The sequence below is a fragment of the Mus caroli genome, unplaced genomic scaffold (assembly GCF_978045245.1).
Source record: "Mus caroli unplaced genomic scaffold, Mus_caroli_1 scaffold_11, whole genome shotgun sequence".
Classification (NCBI taxonomy): domain Eukaryota; kingdom Metazoa; phylum Chordata; class Mammalia; order Rodentia; family Muridae; genus Mus; species Mus caroli.
The window spans coordinates 11,442,238-11,455,855 of record NW_028227266.1 but is presented as its reverse complement, the minus strand read 5'-3'; the positions used below and the strand labels follow the sequence as shown (position 1 = coordinate 11,455,855).

General features: G+C 44.3%; 1 protein-coding gene across 6 annotated transcripts in view; it reads right to left on the bottom strand.

Moving 5' to 3' along the window:
- Positions 1-13,618, bottom strand: part of Mre11 (MRE11 double strand break repair nuclease) — a 52,385-nt gene that overhangs the window by 22,773 nt on the left and 15,994 nt on the right. For all 6 annotated transcript variants that reach the window (XM_021171752.3, XM_021171751.3, XM_021171753.3 and 3 more), the window contains 4 exons: positions 11,200-11,385; positions 8,770-8,941; positions 4,911-4,991; positions 2,781-2,907 (listed from right to left, as the gene is read on the bottom strand). In XM_021171752.3, the coding sequence (XP_021027411.1) occupies positions 2,781-2,907; positions 4,911-4,991; positions 8,770-8,941; positions 11,200-11,385 (566 nt within the window). The remainder of the gene's footprint in view (positions 1-2,780; positions 2,908-4,910; positions 4,992-8,769; positions 8,942-11,199; positions 11,386-13,618) is intronic.

Sequence of the window (13,618 nt, the reverse complement as noted above, 5' to 3'; positions counted from 1 at the left end):
TTTTGTTTTTTTTTTGGGTTTTTTTTTTTTTCCGAGACAGGGTTTCTCTGTGTAGCCCTGGCTGTCCTGGAACTCACTTTGTAGACCAGGCTGACCTCAAACTCAGAAATCCACCTGCCTCTGTCTCCCGAGTGCAGGGATTAAAGGCGTGTGCCACCACGCCCGGCCTGACTGTGCCTCTTACAGACAGACTGTATTAAGTTTCAACTGTGAGCACCTGTCAGCATTCTGTGAGAACACTAACAGGAAATTAGATTAATGTACTTCTGGCTAAGTCCCCGTGCCGGGCAGTTTAACAATGCCCACTGGGAAGGAGGTCAGCAAACAGGCCCCACATTTGCTCTGCTGACACCTTCATGGGCTAACTGAAAGACCCCTGCCTATGAGGAAGAGAGCACACAATGGCAGTGTAAGGTAGTACACGCTACAGACAACGAGGCACACTGAGGAGGCAGACTCCACATGCAGCCATCAAAGGCCATCATCTGAGCACAGAGCAAAGAATCGAGATGATACACCAGAGGAGGAAGGCCATTTTCCATGGGGCAAGTCTAGGAGATGACTGGATGGTAGCCACCGGCTCAAACAGTGTGTCTGGCCAGGTGGACACATACCTTTAGGAGCCCAAGGCAGAAGCTTTAGTGTGACTTTACAAATGCAATGCCTGCTCTGCATCTGCCACACACTGCTAGCCATTTAAAACACAATTCTGGTTTTATAAATGAGAAATTTTAACAGTGGAGCTGATACTCATTTATACAATGTCACACACATATTAAAGTATAAGAGTGGCCCAAATAAGAAACTTTCAGTTAAGGCACATATAGGTGACATCATTTCCACCAAGCAACTCGAGTCTAAATAAAAAAGTATTACCCAACCAAAATCTGCTGGAGATAAAACTCAAACCGAGGTAAGAAGTAACTGATTAAAGCTCACAGCCAAAACAAGGTTCTTGCTCATGGCTTTCTGATCTCTATCCTTCAGTATCTTGTGGGGAATTGCAGGCTGGTCTCCAGTGGAGCTGAGGTCTGAACCTGATGGTCATAATTCACCTACATGACACGGTAGGCGTTCCCTCATGCTCCTGGAACTCCGGCCCCTGCCTAAGGTACCACCTCCCATGGCCCCCACAAGAGAAACATGGTCAGTAGTCACGTAAGCAATGGCCCAAGCTTCTGACCTTCAGGCTAAACTCCTCCCCAGTTACCTAGCAACAGTGAAGACTATAACAAGTGGTGCTCAGCCCCCACCTCGCTCTCTTACCCTCTTATTCCTTTGTTCCTTCACCTTTCACTTCTCTATCTTCTTTTCTCTTTGTCTTCTCCTCTCCTCTCCTCTCCTCTCCTCTCCTCTCCTCTCCTCTCCTCTCCTCTCCTCTCCTCTCCTCCTTTCTCTCTAGCCCCCCCACCACTTTCTACCTTCTCTCTTTCTCCCTGCATTTCTATAATAAAGCTCTTAAACCATAGAGTCTCTGCTCCATCAAGGCCCGCTGCACACTCTGGTCAGTGTTGGAAACTTCTTCTCCTATTCCCTCTCTCCTGCAACCCTGGGGCTTTAGCAGGGTAGCTGGGGGGGGGGGGGGGCGGTGGCCGGTCGGGGGCTGCCCCTTTCTCCACGCCCCCCACCCCACCCCACCCCCGCTGCATGGGTCAGGCATGCTCACCTGGGGCCAAGTGGAAAGGGCCTGGCAGTCCCCCTGCGTCCACCTACCCAGAGTACAGGGACTCTGGGCAGATATGGCATATTTTTCCTCCCCCACTTTTCTCCAGGGCTGCCCCCTTTATTTTGTTCCCAACAGTATCTGAATCATGGCTTCAGGTTAAATTCTTAGCATTCTTAACTTTCTACTTTTTTAAATTCTATTTTATTTTCATCTAATGTGTATGAATGTTTGCCTGAATGTATATCTATGCACCATGTATACGCAGTGCCTAGAGGCTAGAGAAAAGCATCAGATCTCCTGAAACTGGAGTTATAGACATTGTGAGCCACCATGTGGTTGCTGGGAAAGGAGCCTGGGTCCTCTGGAAGAGCAGGCAGTGCTCTAACCACTGATCCACCTCTCCTAACCCTATCATTCTTAATTTCTACCACTGTTGAAAATTCTCTTACTAGCTATAAAGGGAAGGGCACTCTATAACAAACATAATGGATACTTCTTATGAAAGAACATTATTTTAGTTGCTGACTTAAACATAGTTAACAGGGCACTAGGAGTCTGTAAAATTTAACTGGAAATGAACTATTAATCATCAAAATACCAAACTACAGAACATTTTTGACTTCTAAAGTGTGAAGTCTTTCTAAAGCACTGTATACACAAAGTCAAAATACTTAATACTGCAAAAGGTGAGAGCATGCACTCCGACCATTCATCTGTGGTAGGAAATAAACACGGATAGTGAAAAACACGTGTCTCAAGTCATGAGCGCTGTCACTCGCAGACAAAGCCTTTCCCCAAGCCTACATTAATTGTCACAACTTTAAAAAAACCATAATGCAGCTGGGTGGGACTGCACATGCCTACAGTCCCAGCACTCAGGACACTAAGGCAAGATCCAGTGTGAGGCCAGACTGGGTTACATAGCAAGACTGCCTCTAAAAGCAAGTAAACAAGAAAATACCCCAAATGTTCAGAAGATAAAATATTCACTTACCTTTTTTTTGTCTAACATTACAAATACTAAAATCGTCTATTTTGTATTTATCTTACCAAAGACTGGTTTATACAAATATTGCCAGTTAAATTCTTTAACTTTCTAAAATAACCAGTTTACCTGTTTTTCCCTTTTGTTCCCTGTGCCTGAAAAAGTGGATGACATCTTTTGGGTTAGCGACTCGATCCACAAACTTCTGGCTAAAACGAAGAACGTTGAAAGGTTCAAAGCCTCCACTATAGTCCACCTGGAAAGACAGAATAAACTATTAAACCAGGAAACAGTGTGCCAATTTTTGAGAAATACACATTTTTTTTTTTTGGCCTCTATAGTCTGGCATGTATACTAGTTATATCCGTCTAAAAGCTCAATATTTTTACATTTCCAAACTTATGTTCTGTGTGTAATAACCATGATGATGTTAAACTATTTGTCCTATCGACAGAATAATACTCAGGTGATGTTTACATAAACAGACTTCCTGTTCAACAGAACAAGGAAATGGCATCTCAGGATGGAACGATAGCCTAGGCACACAGCATGGTATTAGCCAGAAACAAGGTGCATCTTTTAAGTCAGTTTCTCAACTTTCAAAATAGAGGGATAAATCCTTAACAAAACATGCTCCTTACCTAACTCAGCTTATTCACCTGGGTCCCAGGAAGACAGCCCCAGACTGGACAAAGACAATGCCAGGAAAATCCAGACAGTGAGAACTGTCATGTCTGTGGGTTCTGAGAAATGGCTACTTACGGTAGTTTGAATGAGATTCCCCCATAGTCTGAGGCTTAGGGGGGATGGCCTTCTCAGAGGTAGGCTTTGACAGTAAAGAGCATCATGTACTGCTGACCTGCACTCACTCTCATGCTTATGGCTAAAAATGTGAGCCCTCGGCTTCCATACCAGCCACGGTGGCACCTATCTCCTGCTGCCTCTGATCCACCAGCAGACTTTAACCCTCTGAAACCATTTGTCTTGATTGCCTTAACTGTTGTGGGTGGCATCTCGAAGTAAGAGCTCACTTGCCCTTCCCCCTCGCTGCTGAGCTAGCTTATCCTGCTGCCACTGTCTATTCTTCTCTTACATTACAATGAGCATTTCCAGGCTTTGTCCACAGACTGGGGACACAGTGGCTCTCCAGATTGGGACTCCTGAGGGACCAGCCTCCTGATCTGTGCACTCACAAGAATTTTTGGACTGTATAGTGTGAGACTGTGACTACTCTCACATTAAAGCACCAACCTCCTGGACTGAGCACTATCAAATTCTCAGCCCCTCAGGAATATCCCAGGACTTCTCAAGCGGTAATGTGCACACAAATCTCTGGGATCTTGTCAGAAGGCAACAGGGTCAGTGTGGGACCTGGAATTCCACATTTTAACACTGGGGATGCCAACGCTGCTGGATTTAAGGCCATACTCCCTGAGCACAGGACTTACCAAAAAATAAAAAATAAAAAATAAAAAAATCAAGACTCACTACTACCAAATGCTGTTAAAGCCAGACGCTTAGAATGAAAAGATGGCCAAGAGACAGGAGGAGCTGGAGATAGCTCACAGAGTAACTGAGGGAATTCAGTGGCAAAACCTGAAGCAAACTCAAAATTACAGGTCACCTGCTCCATCAGAACTTGAAGACAGTGACTGTAGGCTCTATCTGTCTTAGGACACGGAAGATAAACACTCAGCAGGGCTGGTGCAGAGGGAGAAGCAGTGGGACAAATGAACATACTCTACTTTTTCTGTCAGTTTTCTGTCAGAGTGGGAAGGACGGGCTGACTCACAGGACAGTGCGGCTCACAGTAACCAAAATAGTAATCGGCACACATTACATACAAGCATTTGTACTGTGAACAGAAAGGACAGCAGGAGTGAATCAGCATGGCAGGAGCACCACAGGCCCCACATCACAGCACCAGGCTGCAGGGAGTGCTGGAACACACTCACAGAGAATGAGAATACATGCAATTCCTCCCAGGAGCTTCAGCAAGACCAAGGTGCCCACAGGGGAGCAAGAGGGCTGAGCAAGGGCTGATTAGAAACAAATTATTTAGGAAACGACAAGAAATATGAATATACTACCAAATCAATACAGTTCACCTGAGATTAGACCAAGCCCACAGCTTCCAGCTTCCCATTTTTGCCTCTTCCCATTGCTCTAAGCACTTACCTTACTAATTTTCAGGAAAGTATGTTAGGTGTGCATTATTATAAAGCCTAACAAGGATTGGTTAATGCACATAGCACTTACCCGTAGTCGGATAAGAGGCTTCCCCGGCTGCTGAGGATTCCCCAGTCGTTCCCGCTCAGCATTGTCAAGCATTTCTTCAATCTCAGAATAAAAATGCCAAAGAATTAAACTTCGTGCAAACTGGCTGAAACAGTTTATATTCCTGCAAAGTTCTGCACAGATAGATCCTCAGCCACCCTGGTCTCCATCTCGCTGACTGCATCCTTTAAAGCTTGTGGTGCCCCCACCAATCTCATCCCTTAACAGTTTATTTTACAAACATTCTCAGTAATTTGTCCATCTCAATCATAACTCCTTCACAAGAAAGTCTACAATATTGACTCTTTCAATTTCCTACTCAAGTTTCAACATGGGTTACCCTCCTTAACTTTAAACCAATTTTCAGTGGAGTCATAAAGACTCTGCAGGAATCTATAGCATCTTGGATTGTCTACCTTGGAAAAGCTCAAGTAAACAAGATGAGTGTTTCCACTATGTACCAGATCAAGCTTATAAATCTCAGAGATTCACAAACAAAAGCACTTATCCTACACTGTTCCTGAGAAAGCTAAGCTAAGGGTCAAGAAGGCAGATTTTATTTCCAACACATCTTCCTAATGGCTGCAGCTGTTTGCCAATCTAGTCTTTTCCAAGTGTGAGATTTTATAATGCTGCCCTGATTTGCCTGCCTCCACCTGCCAAGTACTGGGATTATAGGAATGCAGCACCATGCCTGTTCCCAGAAATAATATCTACCTGTGTAGTATCTGGGGCTACTGCCATGAAGCACATGTGGACATAGGGTACTTGAAATGTGGTTAGCACAATCAAGAAAGTGAACTCTGAGTGTATTATAGTCGACAGCCTCTGGTGCTAGTGACTGCACTCCTGGATGGAAGAGAGCTTTAGGAGATCAGCTCAGTCAACTCCCAGTCAGCCAGCATGCATGGCACCCATGCGCCAGGCAGTAGCACAAGTGCTAAACAGAAAGGTAGGAAGCTGGGCATGGTGGCACCTGCATGCCTGGAACCCACATTCCAGGGGCAGAAAGAAGGCTGAGCATTTGAGGCCCCAGTGAGCTCCAGGCCAATTTAGCAACAGAGCAAGACTCTGTTTCAAAAACCAAAATAAGTTTAAAATACAAAAAAACAAAACAAAACAAAACAAAAAACCCCAACAAAACAAAACAAAACTTAACAAGTAAACCTTGTCCTCACAGGTATGAAGATAACAATATAATTAAGGACCATATCAGAGAGATATCAGAAATGACCAAATTATGCACAGCTTAAATCACTGTTGTCAATAACCACCCTTCCTGTCTGGATTCTTATGTCTCTCCTAAGGGTGGGCATTCCAGTAATCTAGGCACTTGGGAGGTACAGGCAGGGGGGTCACAGCACACTCAAGTTCCTGGCTAGCCAGGGCCTCAAACCGAAAACATGTCTAAAAGAGAGAGAGAGAGAGAAGAGGAGAGGAGAGGAGAGGAGAGGAGAGGAGAGGAGAGGAGAGGAGAGGAGAGGAGAGGAGAGGAGAGGAGAGGAGAGGAGAGGAGAACAGATTTTAGGTACAGGAACTGCAGCAGAGCTCAAGCAGAGGTGATTTCAACCCTTGAAACATTTCACAGTCTGTCGTATCGTGACTGTAGAGAAAGGGGTGTGCTGGCTAGTTTTTACATCAACTTGACACAGCTAGAGTCATCTGAGAGGAGGGAACTTCACGTGTGGAAATGCATTCATCAGGTCTGGGCTAAAGGACATTTTCTTAGTTACTGGTGGGATGGCCCAGCCCACTGTGGATAGTGTCACCCTAGGCTAGTGGTCCTGGGTTCTCTAAAAAAGCAGACTTAGCAAGTCATGGAAAGCAAGCCTCCTCCCTGACCTCTGCCCCTGCCTGACTCGAGTTCCTGTTTTAGCTTCCCAAAAAGATTGCGATTGAGGACATATAAGCCAAATAACCCCTTCCTCCCTAAGCTGCTTTTGGTTGCAGTGCCCATTACAGCAACAGTATACCCTGATTAATGGCATTTAGTGGCAGATCCTGTAAGGCACAGAACCCCAGCTGCTCCCACAGCAGAGAATTACCTGGTCAAAATGCCAGCTGTGCCAAGCCTGAGAAACCTTGGGCTGGCTGCTGTAGATACATCATACAAAGTCAACACAGGGATTTCCTACCTGCCTGAATTCAGGAAATGGTCACCAATAAAACTATTCAGGGATATTTGGAGCTAGTGGGGTGACAGTTTTTTCAGCTGCAAAGACAATATATGCACCTTGGCCACAGCTGACATCTTTCTGATAGTGAAGAGCAGAGCTGGCAGAGATAGGCCTATAACCCTAGTAAGCTTGAGTCTGTGACAGCAGTCACCTTGGAACATGCACACACTAAAGCTTTTCAGTTATGCAAGCCACGTGTTGCTTCTTCAGCTGTGATAATGGCCAGCTGTGTAATCTAAGGTCTAGTTTGTGGGGGAGAGAATGGATTAGGAGGCTAAGGCACTCAATGGTAGAGAAATTGTATAGCATCTATAAAGCCCTGGATTCAATTCCTAGAAACAATAAGGAGGAGGAGAGAGGAGGAAGTAACAGAAGAAGACAGAAAGCAGGAGGTAGAACCTTTCCATACACGGGCGGGCGCTGCATCTCGGGACAGAGCTCACAAAGGCAGTCAGTATGCACGCATCCGTGATCACCATCATCACCCCCACTTCCTACGTTACATGAGAATAAGAGGTAAAATCAAAGCTGGCAGAGTGTGGACTAAATAATCCCAGCTATTACGGCTATCAAGTTGCAGCCTATATGATAAAAATGTGCAGCTTGACTACAGCAGGAGAGCCAGAACCTCTGCAGAGGCTGAGGGGTGGCAGCGGTCTACAAGGTCTACAACAGAAAAGGAGGCTAAGATTCTATTTGGAGTAGTTTTTAGGGTGGGAGGAATGTGTAATGGGAATTAGAACCACAGTGTCTTCTCATCTCCAAAGTCAGCATCTGCTTTCACAAGGAAGGTGAGCCATTATCAAACACAGATCAAAGTGAGGAGATTGGATGTGTGTGCTCTTTAAAAGTTCTGGAGGAAAAAAAAAAAAAAAAGTTCTGGAGAGATGGCTCAGTGGTAAAGAGAACCAACTGCTCTTCCAGAGGTCCTGAGTTTAATTCCCAGCACCCACATGGTGGCTCACAACCATCTCTAATGGGATGTGATGCCCTTTCCTGGTGTGTCTGAAGGCAGCTACAGTGTACTCATGTACATACAATAAATCAAATCTTTGAAAAAAAAAAAAAGGAGGTTCTAGGAGAGTTAACTGATGACTTCTCGATATCCATCATTCTTCTATGTAAGAAAAGGCTTTGCAGTTGGACACTCAGCCCTACAAGTCCAAGTATGTGTTCCCCTCTCAGGCTCGGAGGACACTGAGAAAGCCAGGGCAGAAGGAAGAGCCAGGGGAAAAGAATGGATGTGGAGCCTCATCCAGGCATGACATAACCACTACAGCCATAAATTCACAAGGTTGCATGGATCTTGCACAAGACCAGGCACCAATAGGTTCCAAACCCAGGGGCACACAGATGGCCCTGTTTTAAACTCAATGAGTCACAAAATGAAGACAGGAATAGGAAAAAGACTTCATATGGGAAAGGAAAAGGGAGAGAAGGGGATATTATATACATGTATGAAATTGTCAAAGAACAAATTTCTTGAGTAAATAATTCTATTTAAAGAAATAAATGAAAGATGATCTCATGTCCTGAGCACCAGTGGTGCAGCTTCGTGAGCAATAAACACAGACAGCTTCCCTCTCTCCTGCTCAGCCCTGTAACCGAGGGGCAGTGAGTTTTCAAACAAAGCAGACTTCACTGTTGCTTTTGGAAACAGTTACCTTCTCCAAACAGAAGCTCTGGATGGCCTGGGTCACCTTAGGATTGTCAGGGTTGAACAGATTTGGGTGGTTCGCCAGAACCACGTCTTCCATGAAGAACTGCCGCACTGTGCGGAGAGGCAGCTTCTGCATGTTCATCTTTCTCCCTTTGATGCGCAGCAAGCCTACATGTCTGCACAGAAGACCAAGAGCTCAGACATTTAGTGGGCACCCTCAGGAAGATGAACAAACAGTCAAAGCTATCAACAAGGCTTGGGGGGCACATGCCTGTGATTCCTAACACCCAGGAGACTGAGGCAGGAGGATGACAAGTTAGAGGCTAGTTGGGACCCTGTTTGTAAATAAAAGGCTCCATTTTTTCTTAGTTCTTATAAAATATTTGCTTATAAAACAATACTGTTAAAAATAGATGTTTCTGTCAATTTAATTTTAATTTTTTAATAGTAAAAAATAACATTCTTCCTAAGAATAAAGTGAACTCCCCCATCATTCCCTCTATCTCTCCTATCTGAACAAATACAGTTTCACAAAGGGACAACCCTGACTATAGTATAATAAAGACTATGCAGAGCATGCCAGACAGAGAGAGCCACGCAAGCACACAGCTCATTGCCATGCTCTTTGTACTGTTTGTACCATAACCATCAGGGCCTGAGCAGAGCTGCCCGTAAAACTTTCTACCAAAGCCCAGCTCACAAAATGTCAGCAATTTAGACTGCATTAGAAAGCTAGGTATGAACAATATGAACTAACCAGTAACCCCAGAGCTCCCTGGGACTAAACCACCAATCAAAGAAATCACATGGAGGGACTCTTGGCTCTAACTGCATATGTAGCAGAGGATGGCCTAGTCAGCCATCAATGGGAGGAGAGGCCCTTGGTCCTGTGAAGGTTCTATGCCCAAGTGTAGGGGAATGCCAGGGCCAGGAAACAGGAGTGTGTGGGTTGGGGGGCAGGGGGAGGGGCAGAGGATAGGGGATTTTCGGAGGGGAAACTAGGAAAGGGGATAACATTTGAAAAGTAAAATAAAGAAAATATCTAATTAAAAATATATATATATAGAAAAGAAAGCTAGGCATGGCAGCACACTCTTTGATTCTAGTACGTGGGGGCAATGGAAAGAGAACCATCAGTTCAAGGCCAGCCTAAGCTACATGGAGACCATTTTAAAAGCCATCCCCCAACACGGACACAAAAGAAATTAGATATGCTACAACAGTACATTTATAACCAGAAAGAGCTCAACTAAGTTACTATGGGAATCTGCTTATATATAGATTTTGTTAAAATTTGTAAATGTCTACATAGTAGCTAATCTGAAATTTATTTTTAAATATTAGTCTTGAATTTTCCTAAAAGGCAGCAAAATCGCCAACAACCACCAAACATTTTCTCAGTCAAAAGGCTTGAGCACATCAGTATAGCCATGGCCTTACTACCCTGCCAAAACAGAAGTGAGTCAAGTCAGACCTTTAGGGTCATGACACCTCCTAAGGATCTTGCCAACTGCCATTTAAGCTGTCCAAATCTAAATCTAATCACACCTGAGTGGAAATTCTAAGAGAGTGACCCTTCGAGGTTACAAAACTTAAGGCTGAAAGAAGCAAACTCAGGAACATCAACTCTAGGAGTGTCCCCAGTGAGACAAGGCTAAACTGGGAAGTCTTACCACAAATGGCTGTAGCAACAACCCTGTTAGTAGACTGAGACCATGGAGGCTTACATGACTGCTCTCTGTGATGGTCACCCTTGTGTTCCCTGTCACAGAGGAAGAGGGAACAAGAGAATCTAGGAGCTACAAAGCACATTGGCAATTAACTGGTCCAACCCTACTCTCCCTTAGTAACTGAGCAAGATGATATCCAGACAAGCTAAACAGAAACCATTCAAGATCATGGAATTTACAAAAAAACCTTTTCTCCCATTTTATTGTGGGAGAAAAAAAAAAAAGGATGCACAGCAAAGTAAGAAGTTTGGTAGTGAGCCCATTTTACCCGACTCCCGGATGCCATGGTGAAGTATTTATGAAATTATCTATTCAGCCACCTGCACACCATTCCCTATTATCCTGCACTTTATTTTTTTGGATGTATTTCAAAGTGAACTACAGGCATCTGTATTCCTCTCTTAAAGCAGCATTTGTTTGTTTTTTGTTTGTTATTTGCCTGGGAATAAATGAGACAATTAAAATGAAAGAAAACAAACAAACAAAACCAACCTTTAAAACAGAGCAACTACAACAACCAAGCCTCATACACAAAGTGACCTCAGGGCGGGTGAGGTGGCTCAGTGGGTAAAGCTCCTACATGCAAACCTGTGTTTGACTCCAGAACTAAACAAGCTGTCCTCTGCAGCCAACAGCACTAGTGTGGGATGCTCAGACATAGCAAGGGTTTCTGAAAAACTGACTTAGAATATTAAAGGACTCACTTCTTCACAGCTTCTCCAGGGGAAAGGGACGTCACCACTGAGCTTCCGGGCTGAGACACATAGAAGAGCTGCTGCTCATTTTTGATTGGGCCAATTTTACACTCATGTTCATGGCCCCAGATAACAAGGTCGATGAAGTCATCCAAAAACTGCTCTGGGATGAAGTTGGTATTTCCATGCTTACTCCTACACCAAGATTTAAATCAGAACATAAGTTCATAGCAGCAAGGGAAAATTCCTTCTCAAGTTTACACAAATCTTTTTTCTCCATTCTTGTCAGAAACTCCCAAAGGGTTGGTGATTGAATCGAATTCCAGTGTACAACCTTACAAACTTTCAGGGTACAATCAAGCCAGAGGCATGAGAGGAAGCAGGAAGCCTCCAGGTCTGCACTGTAAGGAGACAGCAGAGTTTATACAGAGTACTGTACTGTGACCAAGTAGGGAAAACAAGAGCTCTGTCCACCTCAAATCTACAATTGAACCTGATTGCATACCCCAAAAAGGAGGAAAAAAATGGGTTAAGTCTAAACTTCATGATAAAATATCAAACTACTAAATGTTTGCAGTGCCTTTAACATCTGTTTCATTTATTAATTATAAATAGGAATAAGATGGCCAATTAAATTAACAGTTTTCAGCACACTGAAACACAATGACTTCAACTGAAAGCTGGGCTCTGAATTAGTAGGCCTCTTGAGGAGGAGGTCCATATGAGGGGACAGAGTGCCCTGCAGGGAAGGGCAAGCCTGGGAATTCTGCATTGAGAATAAGCTTTGAGGAGTCACAGTACCACAAGATATGTAGCTAAACTCCAGAGCTCAGGGAAGGTGGACAATGAGCTAGGGGAGCAGCAGGGCTATGTGTTTCTTATGTTGTGTGTGAGGTGTTTCTTATGTTGTGTGTATGACTCAAACACAACACAATGCCACTGTGCCTTCACAGAGCACACAATCTTTTCTGGAACAAAGGGATAAGGATGCTGGCAGCCTGCTGCAAGACTGCAAAACAATCTCTCGCCACTTCAGTCTCTCTCCTGCAGCAAGATCCAAGCTGGTCATCATAAAGAAGCAGAAATAAAGTGCAAAGGTTGAAGGACACACACCCAAATGAGCAATCCTGTTTTCCAGAACTCCTAAGGTGTAATAACAGCAGATGTATGTAAGAATGAGAAGGGAAAGAAATTAATCTGTCTGTAAGAATCACACACACAGTGGTGAAAAGGGAGGGAGGAATGGAGCACAACAGCTTTGAGGCTGGCATCCTGACCAGATGTGGAAGGCCAGGAACTGAAATGCAGACACTGGACTCTAATATTAGAGAGTGTTCCTCACAGAGATGGAGGCGAGGAGGAGCAAACGCTTCTGTGCACTGTATATAATACACACCAGAAACAAAGGGGACCGTGAATGCTATGCAGTGCCAGAGCATTGCCTCCTAGCATGTGTAAGGGCCTGGGTGTCTCTCTCTCTCTCTCTCTCTCTCTCTCTCTCACACACACACACACACACACACACACACACACACACACTGTAGATCTGGATTAAATTAAAATCAGCAGGAACTTATGGTTGTGTTATTTTGTGCACACACACACAGCTGAGACACTTACGTGCATTACTATACATTAACTCTGTTCACTGATATATAAGAGATCTAGCAACAGCAAGCACACCTAGAGCTCATATATGTTAGTTCTAAGTACTACCAATAGAAGCAATGAGAACTCATCGGAGAACTGGTTGACTCCAAGGCGAGGACAGGAAAACACAAGCCTGAACAGCAGCATCTTGTGAGGTCAAGAATCTAAGGCCATGCTCAACAAATAAACAGAGAAACATAAACACACAAATACTCTCTCTCCTCCCTTCCTCTCCCTCCTTTCCAGCTCCTCAAGTCCTTAATGATATAAACATAAAGAGGTGAATTAATGAGGAAGGTCTGGTCTTTCCTACAAGGAAAGTCAAGGACTAATATGGAAAGAACCAACAAACAGTATAAGTCTTATACCACAGTGCTAACTGCTGGACATAAACACTCGGCAGGCTCAAGTTAGTCCACAAAAGTACAATGGGAAACAAGGTATTCAAGCACCTTCCCCAGATACTAATTTCAAAATAAAAACCGGGAGCTGCCCTGAGGAGCAAGCAGCTCACCCTCTGAGCAGACATGAGCACCACCATCTTCTGCAGTGAGATGCACACATCACCACTTGCAGCAGGGCTTCCCACTTTTCATTATAGATCAACCTTTTGTAATAATGAGTTTCCCCTTCACCTTTCCCTGTGTGATGCAGTTGAGGCAGAAAAGGAAGTCAGTGGCCAGCAGTGGTGTAAAGGTTCATAGAATTCATACATACCAAAACACACTTGAGACAGTTTCAGACTCATACGTCTGCTTCCTGAAGACTTGCACTGACC